General features: G+C 48.3%; 1 protein-coding gene across 1 annotated transcript in view; it reads right to left on the bottom strand.

Annotated features, from left to right (window-relative positions):
• Positions 1-22,305, bottom strand: part of si:ch73-71d17.2 (RPA-related protein RADX) — a 44,269-nt gene that overhangs the window by 19,295 nt on the left and 2,669 nt on the right. The window contains 6 exon segments of the mRNA XM_064932849.1: positions 480-605; positions 6,712-6,803; positions 6,917-7,025; positions 10,642-10,804; positions 12,829-13,001; positions 14,760-15,208. Coding sequence (XP_064788921.1) covers positions 480-605; positions 6,712-6,803; positions 6,917-7,025; positions 10,642-10,804; positions 12,829-13,001; positions 14,760-15,208 — 1,112 coding nt within the window.

Here is a 22,305-nt window from a genome sequence, read left to right as displayed (position 1 = left end):
GATATTAAAGTTCTCCTGTTATCACCCATCTCTGCTCTCCTGCGCCTGACTTCCCGGCAACCAGTCACGTTACACAAACACCATCGTAAATACAACCCATATTTATGTTTATTTATTTTCCCTTTTATACTTGAACCATTTGTACATCGTTACAACACTGTATATAGACATAATATATAAGATTTGTAATGTATTTATTCTTTTTGGAACTTCTGTGAGTGTAATGTTCATTTTTATTGTTTATTTCACTTTTGTATATTATCTATTTCACTTGCTTTGGCAATGATAACATATGTTTCCCAAGGCAATAAAGCCCCTTAAGTTGAATTGAATTGAGAGAGCGATAGAGGGAGAGAGTTGAGGGGAGGCATGAGTAGAGTATAGGAGGAGTCCGTGTGTGTGTGTGTGTGTGTGTGTGTGTGTGTGTGTGTGTGTGTGTGTGTGTGTGTGTGTGTGTGTGTGTGTGTGTATTATCTCACGTGGGAGTATCTTGTTGTGTGTCTCTGGTTGAGACGTTGAGAAGAGCTTTATCATGATTGGTTGATCAGAAGTCCCGTCTTCCAATCGGAGCCACCGATACTCCAACAGCTCTTTACCCTGTCCATCTGCATGAGGAAGATACCATCATCGTCACCACCATCCTCATCAGTCACCATCAGTGGGTCCTCTCTACAGTGTGCTCTCTCTCAGGGGGAGGGGGGGGGGGACTGTTGTATGGCGGTTGTAAAATACCCCTCTGCTCTGTAGTGTTCGAGGTTGGAATGTAAACTGTGGAACACAGAGAGACACTTGGACAATCAGAAGTTTGGATAATTAAACAATATTCATATTTTTGAGAATGTGGGAATGGTCTGTGGATATTTAAAGAACAATCCTGTCAAAGTTGTTTCAATTGGTGACCTCATGAAAGACAGGAGACCCACATGACTGTATCTCTGCTTGTGTTTTCAATGATCAGACTCACATCTAGATGTTGGATAAAATTAATGACTGAATATGAAACTATTTGTGAAAAGATGTAATGTTAGCCTTCTAAATGAGAATTGTTCTTCATATAAAAAAGTGAACGAGTCAGTGGCCACGCCCCCGTGAGGCCAGACATTACATCGTGGAACCGCCCCTTCTTCCACAGAGTATAAAACCCACTTCTGACTAAATTTACATTAAGTCAGAGAACGCCGGGACGGATGGCTACAATTATATAGGCCACTGGACCACGCAAACCACGGTGTAAGCTACACATGAATTTCTAAGACCAGAAAATATGAGGTGGTTGGCACTACAACTCTACCAAAGGACAAGACCATACAGCGTGGAGCATTGGCTAAGAAATCCTAGGATGTCAAACTAACCGTGTGTAGCTGGAAATGTACGAAGCCTAGGACAAGAATACAGGCAGCCGCCGAAACATCAATCATATGCGACAACATTGGGTACGCCTGACGTATCCATTATGAACACAACCAGAGACTTTTCTGTCTACTCTCTCCAGCAGATGGACCGGCCGACCACAGAGGGAGACAACAAGACATACACTCGGAAATATGTAAATTGCCATTTATTTTCGAATGAGCGGTTGTTCATATTCAAAGTACTAGCGATTTCTATGAGTGTAGTTTTCAGCTATGAGTCTCTCGCTCTTGAGCAGTCCCCACCCCTTTCCTTTGTCTACCATGTTACAGACTATAGTAGACTACTGTAGTTATTCTCTATGAGTGTAGTTATCAGCTATGAGTCTCCCGCTCTTGAGCAGTCCCCACCCCTTTCCTTTGTCTACCATGTTACAGACTATAGTAGACTACTGTAGTTATTCTCTATGAGTGTAGTTATCAGCTATGAGTCTCCCGCTTTTGAGCAGTCCCCACCCCTTTGTCTACCAAGCCGTCATATCAGTTTGGTCCGCTAGGGACTTTTTCTTTGTATCATGTAGTAACCAATGTATGACCTATTGTGTGTTTATGAAATTATGTGATTAAGTTAGTTAGTAAATAAATAATTAAGCCCATTTGTATATTGCAGATTCATGATTCTATGCTAGGGTTGGTGCAGATATCCAAGGGTTTGCGACATTCGGTAATGAGAACTGATGCGGTAATAATACATTAATAAGTGACTGTAATCGATGAAAGCATCTGAAGAGTTATATTGGGGAAATTGACACTCTATAAATAACATGTTCCCGTGGTGCCCCAACTTCCTAGTTAAATTTACATTCGTTGAATTGTGTAATTAAAATAAACATAGAGAATTGATTTGATAACTAGATATCATCACCAGTGACTTACCATCAGGTATAAGAGGCAGATATCACCACCAGTGACTTACCATCAGGTAGAAGAGGCAGATATCATCACCAGTGACTTACCATCAGGCAGAAGAGGCAGATATCACCACCAGTGACTTACCATTAGGCAGAAGAGGCTGATATCATCACCTATGACTTCTGAGCCGATTGTGTTTTTTTGTTCGTTTATAACTTATTTTTTTTACATAATGTTGCTGCTACCGTCTCTTATGACCGAAAATAACTTCTAGACATCAGGACTGCGATTACTCACCCTAGACTAGCAGAATCCTTTTTCTTCTTTCACGACTCTGAGCCAAAGGACATAAGGTCCCTCGGGAACAGGCCCCAACCCCAGTGATCTGCATGAAGAGGAGGTGAAGGACATAAGGCTCCCTCGGGAACAGGCCCCGACCCCAGTGATCTGGATGAAGAGGAGGCGGAGAAAGAGAGGCCGGAGGGCGGGCTGCCTTCTGAGGAGTCGGAGGCAATCGAATAAACCCCCACTCCCCTCAATTCTGCTCGCAAACATGCAATCTTTGGACAATAAAATGGACGAGTTAATGGGTAGATTAAACTACCAACAGCACATTAAAACTGTAATAACTTATTCACGGAGTCGTGGCTGAACGACAACAATATCAACATACAGCTGGCTGGTTATACACTGTATCAGCAGGATAGAACAGCAGCGTCTGGTAAGACAAGGGGTGGCGGACTATGCATTTTTGTAAACAGCTGGTGCACGATATATAAGGAAGTCTCGAGTTCTTGCTCGCCTGAGGTAGAGTATCTCATGATAAGCTGCAGACCACATTACCTACCGAGAGAGATCTCATCTATACTCTTTGTAGCTGTTTACATACCACCACAGTCAGAGGCTGGCACTAAGACAGCATTGAATGAGCTGTATTCTGCCATAAGCAAACAAGAAAACGCTCACCCAGAGGCAGCGCTCCGAGTAGCTGGGGACTTTAATGCAGGGAAACTTAAATCAGTTTTACCAAATTTCTATCATCATGTTAAAAGTGCAACCAGAGAGAAAATAACTCTGGACCAGATGCTGAGCTACATGACTGTTTTGCTAGCCCAGACTGGAATATGTTCCGGGATTAATCCAATGGCATTTAGGAGTATACCACATCTGTCACTGGCTTCATCATCGAAGATGTCGTCACAGTCCCCACAGTGACTGTACGTGCATACCCCATCCAGAAACCATGGATTACAGGCAGAATCCGCACTGAGATAAAGACTAGATCTGCCATTTTCAAGGAGTGGAACTCTAACCCGGAAGCTTATAAGAAATCACGCTATGCCCTCCGACGAACCATCAAACAAGCAAGGCGTCAAGACAGGACTAAGATCGAGTTGTACTACACCGGCTATGACGCCGGTCGAATGTGGCAGGGCCTGCAAACCATTACGACAAAGGGAAGCACAGCCGAGAGCTGCCCAGTGACACGAGCCTACCGGACGAGCTAAACTACTTCTACGCTCACTGAGAGGTAAATAACACTGAAACATGCATGAGATCACCAGCTGAACCGGAAGACTGTGTGATCACACTCTATGCAGCCAATGTGGGTAAGACCTTAAGACAGGTCAACATTCACAAGGCCGCAGGACCAGATGGATTACCAGGACGTGTATGCACTGACCAACTAGCAAGTGTCTTCACTGACATTTTCAACCTCTCCCTGTCCGAGTCTCTAATACCAACATGTTTCAAGCAGACCACCATGGTCCCTGTGCCCATGAACACTAAGGTAACCTGGCTAAATGACTACTGACCCGTAGCACTCACTTCTGTAGCCATGAAGTGCTTTGAAAGGCTAGTAATGGCTCACATCAACACCATTATCCCAGAAACCCTTGACCCACTTCAATTTAAATACCGCACCAACAGATCCACAGATGATGCAATCTCTATTGCACTCCACACTGCCCTTTCCCACCTGGACAAAAGGAACGCCTATGTGATAATGCTATTCATTGACTACAGCTCAGCGTTCAACACCATAGTGCCCTCAAAGATCATCAATAAGCTAAGGATCCTGGGACTAAACACCTCCCTCTGCAACTGGATCCTGAACTTCCTGACGGGCCGCCCAAGGTGGTAAGGGCAGGTAACAACACATCCGCCACGCTGATCCACAACACGGGGGCCCCTCAGGGGTGCGTGCTCAATCCCGTCCTGTACTCCCTGTTCACCTACGACTGCGTGGCCAGGCACGACTACAACACCATCATTAAGTTTGCTGATGACACAACAGTGGTAGGCCTGAGCACCAACAACAATGAGACAGCCTATAGGGAGGAGGTCAGACACCTGGCCAGGTGGTGCCAGAATAACAATATCCCTCAACATCCTCAGATCCTCAAAAGGTTCTACAGCTGCACCATCGAAAGCATCCTGACTGGTTGCATCACGGCCTGGTATGGCAACTGCTCAGCCTCCGACCGCAAGACACTACAGAGGGTAGTGGGTACAGCCCAGTACATCACCGGGCTCAAGCTTCTTGCCATCCTGGACCTCTATACCAGGCGGTGTCAGGGGAAGGCCCTAAAAATGGTCAGAGACTCCAGTCATGAAGTCATAGACTGTTCACTCTGCTACAGCATGGCAAGCAGGACTGGAGTGCCAAGTCTAGGTCCAAGAGGCTTCTAAACAGCTTCTGCCCCCAAGCCATAAGACTCCCAAACATCTAATCAAATGGCTACCCAGACTATTCACATTGCCCCCCTCCCCTCTCCACACCACTGCCACTCTCTGTTGTCATCTAGTCACTTCAATTAACTCTACCTACCTGAACTAACCGGTGCCACCGCATATTGACTCTGTACCGGTACCCCCTGTATATAGCCTCCACATTGACTCTGTACCGTAATACCCTGTATATACCCTCCACATTGTCTCTGTATCGTAATACCCTGTATATAGCCTCCACATTGACTCTGTACCGGTACCCCCTGTATATAGCCTCCACATTGACTCTGTACCGTAATACCCTGTATATAGCCTCCACATTGACTCTGTACCCCTCCCTGTATATAGCCTCCACAATGACTCTGTACCAGTAGCCCCTGTATATAGCCTCCACATTGACTCTGTACCGTAATACCCTGTATATAGCCTCCACATTGACTCTGTACCGGTACCCCCTGTATATAGCCTCTACACTGACTCTGTACCAGTACCCCCTGTATATAGCCTCCACATTGACTCTGTACCGGTACCCCCTGTTTATAGCCTCCACATTGACTCTGTACCGTAACCCCATGTATACAGCCTCCATATTGACTCTGTACCAGTACCCCCTGTATATAGCCTCCACATTGACTCTGTACCGGTACCCCCTGTTTATAGCCTCCACATTGACTCTGTAACAGGTACCCCCAGTATATAGCCTCCACACTGACTCTGTACCGTAACCCCATGTATATAGCCTCCACATTGACTCTGTAAGCTCTGAGATGAAGTGCCTTAGACCGCTACGCCACACGGGAACCCTTGAAGACTCGAGGCTGTAATCGCTGCCGAAGGTGCTTCAACAAAGCACGCTTCACGTGATGTATTTTTGTCTCTACCTTCTTGCCCTTTGTGCTGTTGTCTGTGCCCAATAATATTTGTGCCATGTTGTTCTTGCTACTATGCTGTGTTGTCATGTGTTGCTGCCTTGCTGTGTTGTCGTGGTGCGTTTTGTCCTGTATTTATATCTATATTTTTAATGCCCCCGTCCCTGTAGGAGGTCATTCTCCTTTTGGTAGGCTGTCATTGTAAAGAAGAATTTGTTCTAAACTGACTTGCTTAGTTAAATAAATATGACTTGTTAACTCCTGGGCTAAACAAAGGGGTTGGAATGCTTATTGACTCAAGACATTTCAGATTTTCCTTTTTTATGGATACAAGTTTCTAAAAATAGAATTCCACGTTGACATTATGGTGTTTTGTGTGTAGAGGCCAGTGACAAAATCTAAATGTACTCAATTTTAATTCAGTCTAACAAAAACGTGGAAAAAGTCAAGGGGTGTGAATCCTTTCTGAAGGTCCTGTATGTGTAGCCATCGTATCATAAAGAGCACGGCGCTGTTCCCTTGCTCGGATGCTTTCTCCGATGAGATGGTTTTAGCCACTTGCGAATTGAAGGAAAGTTTGCGGGTGCACAGTTGGGATGCTGGAATTGTTTTGGATGAGCGTGCAAAGGTCATCTACTTTAGAAGTGACATGACTGATCGTGTTCATGGCAAATTCAAAGGTAACACATCTTTACAGTTAAATGACATGTCTCTTCTATAAAACCCATAACATGTTATTTATTTATTTATTTTTGGGGGGGAGGGGTCCGACTGGCCTCTGCCTGGGCCATCCGAATCACTATGTCCGCCCCTGACCATCATCAAACATCGTCACCATGGTAACCCACCCTTGCTCCTGATTCTTTCAGGCCGGCCAGAGAACACCACCAGGCCGATGACATCACAGATGTTGCCGTGGGGACAGCTGAGGAGATCCTTCCTGTTAGAGACAGGAAGTCAGGGTTAACATGGAGATTAGAAGACAGGGTTTCCATGGTGATTAAATCCACATCTCTAACACAGTTGTGTGTGTGTGTGTACGTGACGTCCTACCCATTGCAGAAGGAGTAGGAGGGACGTAGCAAACGGACGTCAGCAGACAGAGAGAATTCTGGGACGATAGAGATCTCAGCTGACGGGTTCCTGGAGTTTAGACTGATCTCTGATGGAGGGAGAGAGAGTGTTCTGACTCCTTTCAGTAGATCTGGAGTGTGTGTGTGTGTGTGTGTGTGTGCTGGATTTAAGACTGCGTGGACACCACAGAGCGGGCTGACAGGCTGTGTGAAGGCAAAGCTCCTGAAAGGCTCGCTGGACCAGCACGGGAGAGACGAAGAGGCAACTGCTGACGGTGTTAAAGTGTTGCGCTCCGAATTGTAAAAGTAGGCGGAGCAGAAACTGGCTAACTGTTGTTTCACTTGACAGAAGAAGAAAAACTAGACAACTAGCGTTTATTCCCAGTGCTGAGCTAGTAGTGTAACTGACATGTAAACGTTAGCTCATGTTCCATAACCGAGGTGAATGAATTAGCTAGCGAGTAGCTGCCACAGCCAGATCAGCCTTATCGATCAGATAGTAGTAATAGCCACCTCATATCGCTAACAGCTGTTTGTATGGAAATATTTTGCAGCCTTTTATCCCGTTTCAACAGAAGTGAATGAACTTAGCTAGCTTTCACCAGTTGATGTACCGTTGGAGAGAAAGCAGAACAAAAGTAGTTAGAGAGAGTTGAGGTACTGACTGGACTGGTGGGGGTCGGGGAGAGAGTTGAGGTATTGACTGGACTGGTGGGGGTCGGGGAGAGAGTTGAGGTATTGACTGGTGGGGGTCGGGGAGAGAGTTGAGGTATTGACTGGTGGGGGTCGGGAGAGAGTTGAGGTATTGACTGGTGGGGGTCGGGGAGAGAGTTGTGGTGGTATTGACTGGTGGGGGTCGGGGGGAGAGAGTTGAGGTACTGACTGGACTGGTGGGGGTCGGGGAGAGAGTTGAGGTATTGACTGGTGGGGGTCGGGGAGAGAGTTGAGGTACTGACTGGACTGGTGGGGGTCGGGGAGAGAGTTGAGGTATTGACTGGACTGGTGGGGGTCGGGGAGAGAGTTGAGGTATTGACTGGTGGGGGTCGGGGAGAGAGTTGAGGTATTGACTGGTGGGGGTCGGGGGAGAGAGTTGAGGTATTGACTGGTGGGGGTCGGGGAGAGAGTTGAGGTATTGACTGGTGGGGGTCGGGGAGTTGTGGTATTGACTGGTTGTGGTATTGACTGGTGGGGGTCGGGGAGAGAGTTGAGGTATTGACTGGTGGGGGTCGGGGAGAGAGTTGAGGTATTGACTGGTGGGGGTCGGGGGAGAGAGTTGAGGTATTGACTGGTGGGGGTCGGGGAGAGAGTTGAGGTATTGACTGGTGGGGGTCGGGGAGAGAGTTGAGGTATTGACTGGTGGGGGTCGGGGAGAGAGTTGAGGTATTGACTGGTGGGGGTCGGGGAGAGAGTTGAGGTATTGACTGGTGGGGGTCGGGGAGAGAGTTGAGGTATTGACTGGTGGGGGTCGGGGAGAGAGTTGTGGTATTGACTAGACTGGTGGGGGTCGGGGGAGAGAGTTGAGGTATTGACTGGTGGGGGTCGGGGAGAGAGTTGAGGTATTGACTGGTGGGGGTCGGGGAGAGAGTTGTGGTATTGACTAGACTGGTGGGGGTCGGGGAGAGAGTTGTGGTATTGACTAGACTGGTGGGGGTCGGGGAGAGAGTTGAGGTATTGACTAGACTGGTGGGGGTCGCGGAGAGAGTTGAGGTATTGACTAGACTGGTGGGGGTCTGGCTGGGCGGTCTGGCTGGGGGGTCTGGCTGGGGGGTCTGGCTGGGGGGTCTGGCTGGGAGGCTGGCGGGTCTGGCTGGGACGGGTCTGGCTGGGGGTGGCTGGCTGGAGCGGTCTGGCTGGGGGAGGGGGCTGGGGGGGGGGCTGGAGCGGTCTGGCTGGGGGAGGGTCTGGCTGGGGGGGGGGGGCTGGAGCGGTCTGGCGGTCTGGCTGGGGGGGGGGGGCTGGAGAGGTCTGGCTGGGACGGGTCTGGCTGGCTGGGACGGGTCTGGCTGGCTGGGACGGGTCTGGCTGGGGGGGTCTGGCTGGGGGGGGTCTGGCTGGGGGGGGGTCTGGCTGGGGGATCTGCCTGAAATGTGATACAGAGGATGTCTTAATAAACACAAGTCTTTGTTGTTAGACTATTGGTTAAAGGTGTCATCAGGCCCGGTAGTCCTGACTCTTAAGAGAGTTGTTAGACTATTGGTTAAAGGTTAATATTGATTATTGAATTACCTTTGATCTAGTTCAGTCTTATCAATCTCTTAAACATATGTAACAATGATCTCTTATCTTGATGATGACTGGGGGCATTTCTGTTGACTTGATGTTGTTATAAAGAGAGGCTGCTGGAAGGGCCATAGGTCATAGTGAATAGTGTTGAAATGAAGAGATTAGCTTCAGATGACCCCAAAAAAAAAAAAAAAGTTGGGCCCCTACAAAACATTAACAGCTGCTCTTTCCGTGACAGACTGGCCAGGTGAATCCAGAACATATGATCCCTTATTGATGTCACTTGTTAAATCCACTTCAAATTGTGTAGATGAAGAGGATAGAGACGGGTTAAAGAAGGATTTTTAAGCCTTGAGTAAATTGAGACATGGATTGTGTACATGTGCCATTCAGAGGGTGAATGAGCAAGACAACATATGTAAGTGCCTTTGAACGGGGTAGGATAGAAGGTGCCAGGTGCACCGGTTTGTGTCAAGAACTGCAACTCTGCTGGGTTTGTAACACTCAACCGTTTCCTGTGTGTATCAATGATCCACCCAAAGGACATCCAGACAACTTGACAACAGTGGGAAGTATTGGAGTCAACATGGGGCCAGCATCTCTGTGGAACACTTTTAAAACTGTGTAGAGTCCATGACCCGACAAATTGAGGCTGTTCTGAGGGGGGGGGGTGCAACCCTATATTAGAAAGGTGTTCCTAATGTTTTGTGCACTCAGTTTATGTGTTACAGTGTGTGTGTTACTGTGTGTTACCGCTATGTCGGTGGTCTCTAGTGTTACCTCTATGTCGGTGGTCTCTAGTGTTACCTCTATGTCGGTGGTCTCTAGTGTTACCGCTATGTCGGTGGTCTCTCGTGTTACCGCTATGTCGGTGGTCTCTAGTGTTACCGCTATGTCGGTGGTCTCTAGTGTTACCTCTATGTCGGTGGTCTCTAGTGTTACCTCTATGTCGGTGGTCTCTAGTGTTACCGCTATGTCGGTGGTCTCTAGTGTTACCTCTATGTCGGTGGTCTCTAGTGTTACCTCTATGTCGGTGGTCTCTAGTGTTACCGCTATGTCGGTGGTCTCTCGTGTTACCGCTATGTCGGTGGTCTCTCGTGTTACCGCTATGTCGGTGGTCTCTAGTGTTACCGCTATGTCGGTGGTCTCTAGTGTTACCGCTATGTCGGTGGTCTCTAGTGTTAACGCTATGTCGGTGGTCTCTCGTGTTACCGCTATGTCGGTGGTCTCTCGTGTTACCGCTATGTCGGTGGTCTCTAGTGTTACCTCTATGTCGGTGGTCTCTCGTGTTACCGCTATGTCGGTGGTCTCTCGTGTTACCGCTATGTCGGTGGTCTCTAGTGTTACCGCTATGTCGGTGGTCTCTAGTGTTACCTCTATGTCGGTGGTCTCTAGTGTTACCTCTATGTCGGTGGTCTCTAGTGTTACCTCCATGTCGGTGGTCTCTCGTGTTACCGCTATGTCGGTGGTCTCTAGTGTTACCTATATGTTGGTTGTCTCTCTTGTCGTAGCTCTCCTTGACTCTGAAGCCTCTCGTTCTCAATACCTGACCTGGTCTCAGTCTGCCATACCACGACACACACACACTGTTCCACAACACACACACACACACACACCCTGACACATCACACACCTCCAACACCGCCTAGGAAAGAGAGGAAGAGAAGAAAAGGGGAGAAAAGCAGACAGAGAGAGAATATGAGGTCAGTACCAGTCAAACAACCTACCGGGTTACTAGTCCAACGCTCAAACCACTAGACTACCTGCACTATTAAATATACAGTGCAAGTCAAAAGTTTACACACCTACACATTCAAGGGTTTTTCTTTATTTTACTATTTTCTACATTGTAGAATAATAGTGAAGATATGAAAACTATGAAATAACACACATGGTAGTAACCAAAAAAGTGTTAACAAATCAAAATAGATTTTATATTTGAGATTCTTCAAAGTAGCCACCCTTTGCCTTGATGACAGCTTTGCACACACTTGGCATTCTCTCAACCAGTTTCACCTGGAATGCTTTCCCAACAGACTTGAAAGAGTTCCCACATATGCTGAGCACATGTTGGCTGCTTTTCCTTCCCTCTGTGGTCTGACTCCCAAACCATCTCAATTGGGTTGAGGTCAAATCAAATCAAATGTTATTGGTCACATACACATGGTTACCAGATGTTAATGCGAGTGTAGCGAAATGCTTGTGCTTCTAGTTCCGACCGTGCAGTAATATCTAACAAGTAATCTAACCATTTCACAACAACTACCTTATACACACAAGTGTGAAGGAATGAATAAGAATATGTACATATAAATATATGGATGAGCGATAGCCAAACGACATAGGCAAGATGCAGTAGATGGTATAGAATACAGTATATACGTATGAGATGAGTAATGTAGGATATTTAGACATTATTAAAGTGGCGTTATTTAAAGTGACTGGTGATGCCTTTATTAAGTCCATTTATTTAAGGTTGGGTGATCGTTGAGGCCAGATCATCTGATGCAGCACTCCATCACTCTCCTTCTTGGTCATAAATCCCTTACACAGCCTGGAGGTGTGTAAGGGTCATTGTCCTGTTGAAAAACTAACGATAGTCCCACTAAGAGCAAACCAGATGGGATGGCGTATCGCTGCAGAATGCTGTGGTAGTCATGCTGGTTAAGTGTGCCTTGAATTTTCAATAAATCACAGACAGTGTCACCAGCAAAGCACCCCCACACCATCACACCTCCTCCTCCATTCTTCACGGTGGGAACCACACATGCGGAGATCATCTGTTCACCTACTCTGAGTCTCACAGAGACACAGCGGTTGGAACCAAAAATCTCAAGTTTGGACTCATCAGACCAAAGGACAGATTTCCACCGGTCTAATGTCCATTGCTTGTGTTTCTTGGCCCAAGCAAGTCTCATCTTGGTGTCCTTTAGTAGTGGTTTCTTTGCAGCAAAGCCATGAAGGCCTGATTCACGCAGTCTCCTCTGAACAGTTGATGTTGAGATGTGTCTGTTACTTGAACACTGTGAAGCATTTGGCCTGCAATCAGAGCTGCAGTTAACTGTAATGAACTTATCCTCTGCAGCAGAGGTAACTCTGGGTCTTCCTTTCCTGTGGCGGTCCTCATGAGAGCCAGTTCCATCATAGCGCTTTTTGCGACTGCACTTGACATTTTCCGGATTAACTGACCTTCATGTCTTAAATTAATGATGGACTGTCGTTTCTCTTTGCTTATTTGAGCTGTTCTTGCCATAATATTTACTTGGTCTTTTAACAAAAAAGGCAATTTTTTTAAATACCACCTTGTCACAGCACAACTGATTGGCTCAAAAGTATGAATAAGGAAAGAAATTCCACAAATTAACTTTCAAGAAGGCACACCTGTTTATTGAAATGCATTCCAGGTGACTACCTTATGAAGCTGGTTGAGAGAATGCCAAGAGTGTGCAAAGCTGGCATCAAGGCAAAGGGTGGCTACTTTGAAAAATCTCAAATATAAAATTAATTTTGATTTAACACTTTTTTGGTTACTACATGATTCCATATGTGTTATTTCATAATTTTGATGTCTTCACTATTATTCTACAATGTAGTAAGAAAAGAAAAACCTTGAATGAGTAGGTGTGTCCAAACTTTTGACTGGTAGTGTATATGTTTGTATGTACTAACCTTATAAGGGCATTCACAATTGCTGTCGGATTTCCCATAATACATCACTCTGGACTTGTTTAGAACTCGCACCACCAGCAGACCCCTGGCCACACCCCTCCTCACTGTGGCACCGCCCTTACGGGACAGGAAGTCCTCCTGCAGTTCAGCTAGCGTCACTGTAGCCCGAACACCTGGAGAGAGACAACACACACATATAGCTGGAGAGAGACAACACACACACACATATACCTGGAGAGAGACAACACACACACACATATATCTGGAGAGAGACAACACACACACACACATATATCTGGAGAGAGACAACACACACACACACATATACCAGTAGAGAGACAACACACACAAACATATACCAGTAGAGAGACAACACACACACACATATACCTGTAGAGAGACAACACACACACACACATACCTGTAGAGAGACAACACACACACACACATACCTGTAGAGAGACAACACACACACACACACCTGTAGAGAGACAACACACACACACACATACCTGTAGAGAGACAACACACACACACACATACCTGTAGAGAGACAACACACACATACATATACCTGTAGAGAGACAACACACACACACATATACCTGGAGAGAGACAACACACACACACATACCTGGAGAGAGACAACACACACACACCTGGAGAGAGACAACACACACACACACACACACACATATATCTAGAGACAGACAACACAGATATATCTGGAAAGAGACAACACACACACATACATATATCTGGAGAGAAACAACACACACACACACACACACATATATCTGGAGGAGACAACACACACACACACACATATACCTGTAGAGAGACAACACACACAAACATATACCTGTAGAGAGACAACACACACACACATATACCCGGAGAGAGACACACACACACACACACACACAAACATATACCCATAGAGAGACAACACACACACACACATATACCATATATCTGGAGAGAGACACACACACACACACATATACCTGTAGAGAGACACACACACACACACATATACCTGTAGAGAGACAACACACACACACACATATACCTGTAGAGAGACAACACACACACACATATACCTGTAGAGAGACAACACACACACACATATACCTGTAGAGAGACAACACACACACACATATACCTGTAGAGAGACAACACACACACATATACCTGTAGAGAGACAACACACACACACATATACCTGTAGAGAGACAACACACACACACATACCTGGAGAGAGACAACACACACACACATACCTGGAGAGAGACAACACACACACACACATACCTGGAGAGAGACAACACACACACACACATACCTGGAGAGAGACAACACACACACACACACACACATATACCTGTAGAGAGACAACACACACACACATATACCTGTAGAGAGACAACACACACACACATATACCTGTAGAGAGACAACACACACACACATATACCTGTAGAGAGACAACACACACACACACATACCTGGAGAGAGACAACACACACACATACCTGGAGAGAGACAACACACACCCATACCTGGAGAGAGACAACACACACCCACTTGGAGAGAGACAACACACACCCACTTGGAGAGAGACAACACACACCCACTTGGAGAGAGACAACACACACACACACACACACACACACACACACACACTTGGAGAGAGACAACACACACACATACCTGGAGAGAGACAACACACACACACACACACCCATACCTGGAGAGAGACAACACACACCCACTTGGAGAGAGACAACACACACACACTTGGAGAGAGACAACAGACACACACACACACACACACTTGGAGAGAGACAACACACACACTTGGAGAGACAAAACACACACACACCTGGAGAGAGAACACACTCCTGCTCTGTACTAAAACTACTACGCACCCTCTTCGTCTTGGTCCGAGTCCTCTGAGTCGTCTGAGTTGGGGGTCTCCCTCCAGGCTGGTCCACTGTAGTCCTGGTTGTTCCAGAGGGGCAGATAGCAGCTTCTCCTGGCCCTGAGGGGCAGCAAGCTGGGGGCCTGGGCCCTCTCTAGGTGGACTGGGTCTGGGATTAGGGCTGGGTCTGCTGGATGGGATCCTGGGTCTCTCTCTGGATCTGGTTGGGCTCCGTACCATGGCAGTCTCTCCACCTCCACCCCGGGAGTCAGCCCCTCCATCCCCCCTTCGTCCCCAGCCACCTCCACACTCACCAGCCTGTAAGTCCTCCCTCCTCCCCCCTCCTCCTCTACAGACTCCCCGGGTGAAAAGGTAACATGTCGTAGCTGAGAGCCACACCGGAACACGTTCCTCTCCACCAGACGGTTGAGGCTGGGGTCAAGGGTCACACGCAGCCTGAAGACGGAGAGACAGGAGAGACAGAGTGAGGAGGAACGCAGTACACAATGCCAGAGAAGGAGATTTTAATAAGCTAGCTAGCTGGGCTAACTACATAAAAACTGCAGCTAGCTTGCTGGGCTAACTACAATAAAAACTGCAGCTAGCTTGCTGGGCTAACTACAATAAAAACTGCAGCTAGCTAGCTGGGCTAACTACAATAAAAACTGCAGCTAGCTAGCTGGGCTAACTACAATAAAAACTGCAGCTTGCTAGCAGCCTGGAAGCAGATGTGTTGATGTTCCTCCAAATCTATTTGTTTTTTTTTATCAAACCATCCTGCCAATATTAAGCTAGGGGTCAGCATTTTCACTTTTGGATGAAAAGTGTGCCCAGAGTAAACTGCCTGCTACTCAGTCCCAGATGCTAATATATTCATATTATTAGTATATTTGGATAGAAAACACTACAAAGTTTCTAAAACTGTTTGAATGATGTCTGTGAGTATAACAGAACACATATGGCAGATGAAAACCTGAGAAAAATCCAACCAGGAAGTGGGAAATCTGATGTTTGTAGTTTTTCAACTTATTGCCATTACAATATACAATGTCTGTGAGATCGTTTTGCACTTCCTAATGATTCCACTAGATGTCAACAGTCTTTAGAACCTTGCTTTTCTACAGACAAAGGAATTCTCCGGTTGGAACATTGTTGAAGATTTATGATAAAAACATCCTACAGATTGATTCTATACTTCGTTTGACATGTTTCTATGACCTGTAATATAACTTTTGGGACTTTTCGTCCAAACTTTCGGATGGACTTGAGCGCGCGTTTGGATTTGTTTACCAAACAAAAGGAGGTACATGGACATAAATGACGAACTTTATCGAACAAACAAAACCTTTATTGTGAAACTGGGATTCCTGGGAGTGCATTCTAATGAAGATCATCAAAGGTAAGTGAATATTTATAATGCTATTTCTGACTAATGTTGACTCCACAACATGGCGGATATCTTTTTGGCTGGTTGGGCTCTAAGAGCCGTACTCAGATTATTGCATGGTATGCATTTTTTTAAAATCAGACACAGCAGTTGCATTAAGGAGAGGTTGATCTAAAGTTCCATGTATAATAGTTGTATCTTTTATCAATGTTTGTTATGAGTATTTCTGTAAACTGATGTGGCTCTCTGCAAAATCACTGCATGTTTTAAAACTACTGAACATAAAACGCCAATGCTAGCGGAACCCTGTTCCCAGACAGGTTAAGAAACAAAGACCGGAACAAAGGCTAGCAAGCTACATGTTGAAAATTAATCTCTCTGGAATTAACATCTCCATCCACAAAAAACACACCAAACCCTGTCCAGTCGGACTTCTGTAACCTAGACAGGTCAGACAGTAACCTGGTCCAGTCAGACAGACAGTAACCTAGTCCAGACAGGTCAGACAGTAACCTGGTCCAGTCAGACAGACAGTAACCTGGTCCAGTCAGGTCAGACAGTAACCTAGTCCAGTCAGGTCAGACAGTAACCTGGTCCAGACAGACAGTAACCTGGTCCAGTCAGGTCAGACAGTAACCTAGTCCAGACAGGTCAGACAGTAACCTGGTCCAGTCAGACAGACAGTAACCTAGTCCAGTCAGACAGACAGTAACCTGGTCCAGACAGACAGTAACCTCGTCCAGTCAGGTCAGACAGTAACCTGGTCCAGTCAGGTCAGACAGTAACCTGGTCCAGTCAGGTCAGACAGTAACCTAGTCCAGTCAGGTCAGACAGTAACCTGGTCCAGTCAGGTCAGACAGTAACCTGGTCCAGTCAGACAGACAGTAACCTGGTCCAGTCAGGTCAGACAGTAACCTGGTCCAGTCAGACAGACAGTAACCTAGTCCAGTCAGGTCAGACAGTAACCTGGTCCAGTCAGGTCAGACAGTAACCTAGTCCAGTCAGGTCAGACAGTAACCTAGTCCAGTCAGGTCAGACAGTAACCTGGTCCAGTCAGGTCAGACAGTAACCTGGTCCAGTCAGGTCAGACAGTAACCTGGTCCAGAGAGACAGACAGTAACCTCGTCCTGTCAGACAGACAGTAACCTAGTCCAGAGAGACAGACAGTAACCTCGTCCAGTCAGGTCAGACAGTAACCTCGTCCAGTCAGACAGACAGTAACCTAGTCCAGTCAGGTCAGACAGTAACCTCGTCCAGTCAGACAGACAGTAACCTAGTCCAGAGAGACAGACAGTAACCTAGTCCAGTCAGACAGACAGCAACCCAGTCCAGTCAGACAGACAGTAACCAGTCACTAGGCTACAACACCAACAATACAGTAACCTGGGCTACTGTACCCACCACCATACAGTCACTGGGCTACTGTACCCACCACCATACAGTCACTGGGCTACTGTACCCACCACTATACAGTCACTGGGCTACTGTACCCACCACCATACAGTCACTGGGCTACTGTACCCACCATACAGTCACTGGCTACTGTACCCACCACCATACAGTCACTGGGCTACTGTACCCACCACCATACAGTCACTGGGCTACTGTACCCACCACCATACAGTCACTGGGCTACTGTACCCACCACCATACAGTCACTGGGCTACTGTACCCACCACCATACAGTCACTGGGCTACTGTACCTTACCCACCATACAGTCACTGGGCTACTGTACCCACCATACAGTCACTGGGCTACTGTACCCACCACCATACAGTCACTGGGCTACTGTACCAGTCACTGGGCTACCACCATACAGTCACTGGGCTACTGTACCCCCACCACCATACAGTCACTGGGCTACTGTACCCACCACCATACAGTCACTGGGCTACTGTCACCCACCACCATACAGTCACTGGGCTACTGTACCCTACCCACCATACAGTCACTGGGCTACTGTACCCACCACCATACAGTCACTGGGCTACTGTACCCACCACCATACAGTCACTGGGCTACTGTACCCACCACCATACAGTCACTGGGCTACTGTATCTTACCCACCATACAGTCACTGGCTACTGTACCCACCACCATACAGTCACTGGGCTACTGTACCCACCACCATACAGTCACTGGGCTACTGTACCCTACCCACCATACAGTCACTGGGCTACTGTACCCTACCCACCATACAGTCACTGGGCTACTGTACCCTACCCACCATACAGTCACTGGGCTACTGTACCCTACCCACCATACAGTCACTGGGCTACTGTACCCACCACCATACAGTCACTGGGCTACTGTACCCACCACCATACAGTCACTGGGCTACTGTACCCACCACCATACAGTCACTGGGCTACTGTACCCACCACCATACAGTCACTGGGCTACTGTACCCACCACCATACAGTCACTGGGCTACTGTACCCACCACCATACAGTCACTGGGCTACTGCACCCACCACCATACAGTCACTGGGCTACTGTACCCACCACCATACAGTCACTGGGCTACTGTACCCAGCACCATACAGTCACTGGGCTACTGTACCCACCACCATACAGTCACTGGGCTACTGTACCCACCACCATACAGTCACTGGGCTACTGTACCCACCACCATACAGTCACTGGGCTACTGTACCCACCACCATACAGTCACTGGGCTACTGTACCCACCACCATACAGTCACTGGGCTACGCTACTGTACCCACCACCATACAGTCACTGGGCTACTGTACCCACCACCATACAGTCACTGGGCTACTGTACCCACCATACTGTCACTGGGCTACTGTACCCACCACCATACAGTCACTGGGCTACTGTACCCACCACCATACTGTCACTGGGCTACTGTACCCACGATATAGTCACTGGGCTACTGTACCCTACCCACCATACAGTCACTGGGCTACTGTACCCTACCCACCATACAGTCACTGGGCTACTGTACCCACCACCATACAGTCACTGGGCTACTGTACCCACCACCATACAGTCACTGGGTTACTGTACCCACCACCATACAGTCACTGGGCTACTGTACCCTACCCACCATACAGTCACTGGGCTACTGTACCCTACCCACCATACAGTCACTGGGCTACTGTACCCACCCACCATACAGTCACTGGGCTACTGTCACCCACCACCATACAGTCACTGGGCTACTGTACCCACCACCATACAGTCACTGGGCTACTGTACCCACCACCATACAGTCACTGGGCTACTGTACCCACCACCATACAGTCACTGGGCTACTGTACCCACCACCATACAGTCACTGGGCTACTGTACCCACCACCATACAGTCACTGGGCTACTGTACCCACCACCATACAGTCACTGGGCTACTGTACCCACCACCATACAGTCACTGGGCTACTGTACCCACCACCATACAGTCACTGGGCTACTGTACCCACCACCATACAGTCACTGGGCTACTGTACCCACCACCATACAGTCACTGGGCTACTGTACCCACCACCATACAGTCACTGGGCTACTGTACCCACCACCATACAGTCACTGGGCTACTGTACCCACCCACCATACAGTCACTGGGCTACTGTACCCCCACCATACAGTCACTGGGCTACTGTACCCACCACCATACAGTCACTGGGCTACTGTATCTTACCCACCATACAGTCACTGGCTACTGTACCCACCACCATACAGTCACTGGGCTACTGTACCCACCACCATACAGTCACTGGGCTACTGTACCCACCACCATACAGTCACTGGGCTACTGTACCCACCACCATACAGTCACTGGGCTACTGTACCCTACCCACCATACAGTCACTGGGCTACTGTACCCACCACCATACAGTCACTGGGCTACTGTACCCACCAGCATACAGTCACTGGGCTACTGTACCCACCACCATACAGTCACTGGGCTACTGTACCCACCACCATACAGTCACTGGGCTACTGTACCCACCCCTACCCACCATACAGTCACTGGGCTACTGTACCCACCACCATACAGTCACTGGGCTACTGTACCCACCATACAGTCACTGGGCTACTGTACCCACCACCATACAGTCACTGGGCTACTGTACTTACCCACCATACAGTCACTGGGCTACTGTACCCACCACCATACAGTCACTGGGCTACTGTACCCACCACCATACAGTCACTGGGCTACTGTACCCTACCCACCATACAGTCACTGGGCTACTGTACCCTACCCACCATACAGTCACTGGGCTACTGTACCCTACCCACCATACAGTCACTGGGCTACTGTACCCACCCACCATACAGTCACTGGGCTACTGTACCCACCACCATACAGTCACTGGGCTACTGTACCCACCCACCATACAGTCACTGGGCTACTGTACCCTACCCACCATACAGTCACTGGGCTACTGTACCCTACCCACCATACAGTCACTGGGCTACTGTACCCACCACCCTACCCCCACCATACAGTCACTGGGCTACTGTACCCACCACCATACAATCACTGGGCTACTGTACCCACCACCATACAGTCACTGGGCTACTGTACCCACCACCATACAGTCACTGGGCTACTGTACCCACCACCATACAGTCACTGGGCTACTGTACCCACCACCATACAGTCACTGGGCTACTGTACCCACCACCATACAGTCACTGGGCTACTGTACCCACCACCATACAGTCACTGGGCTACTGTACCCACCACCATACAGTCACTGGGCTACTGTACCCACCACCATACAGTCACTGGGCTACTGTACCCACCACCATACAGTCACTGGGCTACTGTACAGTCCCACCACCATACAGTCACTGGGCTACTGTACCCACCACCATACAGTCACTGGGCTACTGTACCCACCACCATACAGTCACTGGGCTACTGTACCCACCACCATACAGTCACTGGGCTACTGTACCCACCATACAGTCACTGGGCTACTGTACCCACCACCATACAGTCACTGGGCTACTGTACCCACCATACAGTCACTGGGCTACTGTATCCACCACCATACAGTCACTGGGCTACTGTACCTTACCCACCATACAGTCACTGGGCTACTGTACCCACCACCATACAGTCACTGGGCTACTGTACCCACCACCATACAGTCACTGGGCTACTGTACCTTACCCACCATACAGTCACTGGGCTACTGTACCCACCACCATACAGTCACTGGGCTACTGTACCCACCACCATACAGTCACTGGGCTACTGTACCTTACCCACCATACAGTCACTGGGCTACTGTACCCACCACCATACAGTCACTGGGCTACTGTACCCACCACCATACAGTCACTGGGCTACTGTACCCACCACCATACAGTCATACAGTCACTGGGCTACTGTACCCTACCCACCATACAGTCACTGGGCTACTGTACCCACCACCATACAGTCACTGGGCTACTGTACCCACCACCATACAGTCACTGGGCTACTGTACCCACCACCATACAGTCACTGGGCTACTGTATCACCACCCACCATACAGTCACTGGCTACTGTACCCACCACCATACAGTCACTGGGCTACTGTACCCACCACCATACAGTCACTGGGCTACTGTACCCTACCCACCATACAGTCACTGGGCTACTGTACCCTACCCACCATACAGTCACTGGGCTACTGTACCCTACCCACCATACAGTCACTGGGCTACTGTACCCACCACCATACAGTCACTGGGCTACTGTACCCACCACCATACAGTCACTGGGCTACTGTACCCACCACCATACAGTCACTGGGCTACTGTACCCACCACCATACAGTCACTGGGCTACTGTACCCACCACCATACAGTCACTGGGCTACTATACCCACCACCATACAGTCACTGGGCTACTGTACCCACCACCATACAGTCACTGGGCTACTGTACCCACCACCATACAGTCACTGGGCTACTGTACCCACCACCATACAGTCACTGGGCTACTGTACCCAGCACCATACAGTCACTGGGCTACTGTACCCACCACCATACAGTCACTGGGCTACTGTACCCACCACCATACAGTCACTGGGCTACTGTACCCACCCCCATACAGTCACTGGGCTACTGTACCCACCACCATACAGTCACTGGGCTACTGTACCCACCACCATACAGTCACTGGGCTACGACACCCACCA

This window comes from Oncorhynchus masou, chromosome 23, assembly GCF_036934945.1.
Source record: "Oncorhynchus masou masou isolate Uvic2021 chromosome 23, UVic_Omas_1.1, whole genome shotgun sequence".
Taxonomy (NCBI): Eukaryota; Metazoa; Chordata; class Actinopteri; order Salmoniformes; family Salmonidae; genus Oncorhynchus; species Oncorhynchus masou.
Note: the sequence above shows the minus strand (reverse complement) of the source record. Positions and strands in the feature narration are given on the sequence as shown.